This window comes from Pavona decussata, unplaced genomic scaffold (assembly GCF_977016875.1).
Source record: "Pavona decussata unplaced genomic scaffold, jaPavDecu1.1 SCAFFOLD_72, whole genome shotgun sequence".
Classification (NCBI taxonomy): Eukaryota; Metazoa; Cnidaria; class Anthozoa; order Scleractinia; family Agariciidae; genus Pavona; species Pavona decussata.
Window position 1 is genome coordinate 3,311,200 of NW_028145491.1, and position 5,587 is coordinate 3,316,786.

Sequence of the window (5,587 nt, forward strand, 5' to 3'; positions counted from 1 at the left end):
AGAAAAGGTATTACAATTTTAATGTTCTAAGAAACAGACATAACTGTTAATAGGCATGTGTAAGTGTCGAGCTATAAATCATCCGTAGTGTGGTATTTATAGTTAAAAAGAAACAAAACAATGAACAAAATGTACAGGTGAAGCTTTTACTGAAAATCAATAAAATAACAACTGTACAAATTCATCACCAGAATTTCATTCATGTTGGGTAATCGGCTGAGTTTGAATATTTGAAGATCGGAATTGACGCGAACGCCTCTTCAAACAGTTTATAGTGAAAAACTTTAGTCGGACCGCTCTTTGTCCTTTGGACGTCCTACCTGCTCGGGGTCCTCCCGTCAGCTGTCGGGGCACACACAAAGCACATAACAAATAATATTTTGGTAAAACAGCGAAACTTCGTCATAATCAAGTTATTGTTAAGTACCTTTGCCTTCGATGCTAATAAACGTCATTCAATTTGAAACAATACGTGTTGTTCTTAGTTGTTCAATACAGGTCTCCAGTCTATGTTAGCATTTGTTACACGCTCGCAATTAAAAAGAAATTGCCCCTGGGTTTTTTTAACGAATACAATCACTTTTAGCATAGAGAAGTTATTCAACCCGGTGAACTAGCAAGCAGTTTGCACGTGTCCACAGGAGGTAAAGATCTTAGTCACATTTAGTAGCGGATCTCGGGTCTTACTTCTTTTCTGACTACGTTCCTCTACAAAGCGTGCTTAATTAAACCTCAATCACTTTCTAAAGCTTTGTGGCGAAGTGTCAGCTAAGGTAGGCCCAGTTCATTGTCATTCTATTATCTAGTGGTTGTTGGAGCACAAAACATTGCATTAGCGAGGTGTGATTTAGCCTGGCGCCATTTACACCTGTGAAGAAGCGGTTTATCATTGTTCCTACACATGCTTTCTATTTCTCTAGATTTGGCAATAAGGATATATAGCTAAATCTGCATACTAGAGAGGCAGTACTTCACCTGCGAGGAGGCTTAGGCGGCCAATAACGACAAGCCAGAATCAAAGAATCAACTTTAACACCGAAGCAACCAAGCCTAATCTCGACATCACCGTCACAAGCATGGACACTTTTAGAGGACTGCCTCAAAACAGTCTTCTACAAACTGGATTTTCAACTGCAATGGAAGCTGACAAAGGACAATTATCGTCCAGGCCTCAAGAAGTCGATGATCTCAACAGATCAGGAAGCAGTTTGGAGTGTGAAGAGACTAACCGCAACCCACACGACAATGAGTTGCAGAATGAATCCAATACGGATAACAAGAAAACACGCACACACCGCAAGTCCCGGCGAAGGCCTCCATACTCGTACATTGCCTTGATTGCAATGGCGATACAAAATGCTTCAGAAAAGCGGTTGACCCTGGACGGTATTTGCAAGTTTATTAGAGACAGGTTTCCCTTTTACCGCGATACCTATCCTTCGTGGAAAATCTGCATTCGAAATAACCTCTCACTGAACGACTGTTTCATCAAGACCGGAATAAAGTCCGACGAGCCTCTGAAGGGAAACTACTGGACACTGGATCCAGAGAGCTATAATATGTTTGAAAATGGCAGCTTTCTTCGAAGGAAGACCAGGTTTAAAAGACAGGATGAGGCTAAACCTCTTCCTATTGTGGAACCGGGAAGGCACGGGTTCACCTCGCCTTTAGATCTCCACAATAGATTTGGAACAAGCTCTCTCATGTCACAGATGGGCTTTTCAACTATCGAACCACCCAAAGTCCCAGGGATTACACCTTTCCCTCTTCCCTTTCAATACTACAATCCTTCGTCTTCAACAGACTCTTTATTCGTTCACTCCCAGTTACCATATTTGCCATATTATCAACATCTCAACTGCACGCAGTGCAATCTCTGCGAGAGCTCAAAGCATTTTCATCCTTATTTGAGACTCTGAACAGCTCCCGAAGGTTCAATATGCAAAAACTGTCAAAACTGAACCCAGTTCCGTTCCTTGTTTCCCCAAGACTGTCATGACAAGGACGTAAACCTCTCTCACCGTCCGTTAATGCAGTAAAACGCAAATGTTTTCTTCTCAATTCAGTTGAATAGCGAGGAAGATTTGACAGCTGCTAGCCGAATTTCAGATGTGCTCTTAGTCAAGGAACAGCAAGGTAGCAAGGTGGATGGAACGTTGTATATAAATTCAGTTTAACAGAAAACATATTGAACAGAATGACGGTTTAGAGACTAATGGTACACTTTCAGAGATTGTACACAACTCATAGGCTGTACATTTAATGACTGCAAATATACCAGACTGAAAATGTTATTAAATAATAAGGATTTTTATTGATCAAGAATATTTAGTCTTGCTCAGCCGTAAGGAGGAAGTGCACTTAAATACGTTTGTGAGAAGATTAAAATTTACGGCCTCATAAAATTCATCATTTAAGTATAACTTTAACCAGTGATGGTATTCGACACATAAATTAACTTCAGAAAACAGTTTTTCTTTTGAAAATATCTTCCTGTTATACCTAACGTTTTCCTGTTATTCCAATCTTATTTCAAATACTGTATAGCTAATGTAGCAAGATTGTAGATAAGCTGAAGAAATTTACTGTTATTAAAGCATTTGTTTATAAAATAAAAGCCTTTCTATTTTATGCACTTCATGATCTCAATCCGCGAATTTCATAAATGTTTGGTCAAGAAAAACTGAATTTCTTAACATTTTCTTCTTAGTTTTGGGCGTGTTAATAGGCTTGTAAACAATTAACCCATAAACGTTGATATTTTTTATAAGCCTGCATAGCGAAACGTAATAAAGCGTTTGCCAACCTCGGATGTAATTCAGCCCGAACCATGCGGTCGGTCGAGGCCACTGCACCCCCAGAGTTAAGAGAAGAAAAAAAAAAAAACAATCTTGAACTCTCAGCGGCGAGCGGAAATCATAATGCTTCTTCCTTTGTTATCGTGAACAAACCCCTCTTCCATTGTCAGTAAACTTTTTGGCGTAAAAGAAAAGGTGATAACATTTATCACAGTTAAAATCCTCTTGCTTAGTAGAAATGATCCGGTTTCGGCCGTTCTGTTAAACCGTCTGTAGCCGATTACAAGACAGAAAATGAAATTGCTAATTTAAGAGTATATTTTTTCCTCGAGCACACAGCGAGTGTATCGCAATAAAGGGACGTAAAAGTGGGTAATCGGGTTTTTCAGAGTAGAAATAGGGCGGGTAGAGTTAACTTAAGTTGTTTGTTGAATTTTCGCTTCGCTTTTATCCCACGCATTCTATAAAAAAAAACCCATACCTTCGGGGCAAATGGGTTGTGTTTGCATTCTTCAAATGCTGTCCAAGACAAGGGAAACACTACAAGTAATTGGCTTTTTTCCACGGGTGGTTTGCGATGTATAATGTCTAGCCTTAAATACAAAACAACGCAGCGGTTGAAATGTTTTATTTGTGCTTTACTTACCCGCTCATTCCAAGCGGGAACTCAGCCACTGTATTCAAGGCCATTTGTGGAATTTCCACCTACCAAGCGAATTCATTTAACTTCGAAAAAAAGTCCACATGCTGCGAAGTTCCATGTCAGGTTTAGTGCACGCTGACCGAGTTATGAGATTCCTCGTTTACTTGTTTGAAGTCAAGCTGGGATGTTTATTAGTTTATATTTTGTTCGGTGGCTGTGGGCATGAACAGTGAACAGCTAAGCATACTTCCGTCATTTTTATTGCTGTGGCAAGGCTTGTTCGGGATTGAAAAGTAAACAAATATAAATAAAAACCTACAGTTCCGCAACATTTGTGTCCTCAGTCTCGGACGGTTACCAGTTAACTTATCCCATGGTCTTAAAACATGTTAAAGTCGGCAACTTTAGTTTATGCTTGTACAAAAGTCCCTATATTTATTGGGGATAAAAATGATACTGACTTAATATTTGCTCAGACAAATTGTTTCAGTCATAGAAATCGACTACCCGCACGCACATTTGGCGGGGCTTTAAATAATTTTAACAGAAGCAGGCTATTTTCCAATTCAATCGAGCCTCCCGCTTTACGGACACCCCATTTGTACAGACATTTTTTCTAGTCTTCAGGGCGTGCGTAAAAACGGGTCAGTTTAACTTTTGAAAACAAAACATCAAGATAGGCAGCGAACGTTCGAAAGGAACTAAATATAAAGCTGATGAGCTTTGTTGCAAATAGTGGGTTACTATATTGATGATGTGAACATTACTAAGTCAGTTTTGTCGCAAGGTTCGGCCATACGTTCATTGAGTGAAATGCGATGCTCACTGAATCATCTTGGCGTATTGTAAATCTATTATTTTCTTCATTATCTTTATTCTCTTATAATCCACGTCAGGACGCCTACACTCAATCCACTAATGCCATTTACCTTTCAGAAAACAGCCAGTGCACAATGGAAACCGTTAGCTAAATCAGGAGCTAAATTAGTCCTTTGTACAAGGCCTGTAATTTGCACCTTCTTCTCAAATCATTAATGATATTGCTCCTTTTTTATAATACCTGTATTTGTTGCCTTTCGCTTACTTCAGTTTAGTGGGCTATTGAACTCATGGCTGGTTACGAGTGCTAATATCGTTAACTTGTGTTGTAACAATATAACCCGAATACAAGATATTTGTCAATCGCCCCTATACTTTAACAAAATCGGATTACGCTTATTTCTACCGAACTCAGGGTATATTGACCCAGACTTTTCAACTATGCGCTAAAGTTAGATGAATTTGTTTAAGAATTTTTTTAAAACACGAAGGCAAATCTTCAAAGAGATACATTTAAATTAAGATACGTGTTTCCAAAACACTTCTTTTTGCGGCTGTCCCGCCGTTCAGAAAACCTTCATTAAATAGGCATACTGTAACTCTTTGAACAATAAAAACATGCCGTAATTTTTCCAGCTTTTTTGGCGCCGTAATTGAATGTGACTGCGTTAAATGTCGCTGGTGGTTAAACAGAAATTCACAAAGCAAATATTTTTGTCGGGATAACTCTAAGCTGCGCACAGTCCTTCAACTGCTGCAAGTCCGAAATTAAACCAGTAACGATTAATCATAACACTACTCGACGATCAGACCTGATTTTACTAATAAGCCTGTTTAATTCGATCTATAAGCAATGATGAGTTACACATCAGACTGAGCTAAAAAACTCGACACAAAGAACAATTATTAAAAACGCAACCTGTTAAAACAGATTTTGAACATCGTTTATAATGGTAAAATGTTTTAAGACGTTATTTGTACGGACAGATCATTTTAGTGACTTTTGTTCCGAAGGCCTCCAGTTTTGCATCAGTCGATAAAATATAATCGTCATTCGATTTTATTCATCATTTCAGGATTTATGTTTCTTCAATAGACTCTTCACTTTTCTGTTGTCTGAACCTGTAAACCAACCGAGTGAATCAGTCCCCTTTGTTCTTGTCTTTGCGCTATATGTACGAAAAATAATCGATGACGATACACCATTGCATGAGCTGAATTCGCTTTGTCGTTTTGCTGTAACCTAAATCATAAATAGCAGTCGATAAGTTTAATTCAAACGCACAGCAGAAATTTTGTTTGTTTCCTTGCATCAAGCTAAACATCA

General features: G+C 38.6%; 1 protein-coding gene across 1 annotated transcript; it reads left to right on the forward strand.

The window, feature by feature from the left end:
- Positions 1-605: 605 nt before the first annotated feature.
- Positions 606-2,611, forward strand: LOC146477024 (uncharacterized). Its single transcript, XM_085113888.1, has 2 exons — positions 606-773; positions 921-2,611. Exon 2 carries the CDS (start codon positions 1,077-1,079, stop codon positions 1,917-1,919), a length of 843 nt encoding a protein of 280 aa, XP_084970014.1. The 5' UTR covers positions 606-773; positions 921-1,076; the 3' UTR covers positions 1,920-2,611.
- Positions 2,612-5,587: the final 2,976 nt, after the last annotated feature.

Coding starts and splice junctions, on each gene's coding strand:
- LOC146477024 (XM_085113888.1), top strand. CDS start 1,077: ATGGACACTTTTAGAGGACTGCCTCAAAACAGTCTTCTACAAACTGGA.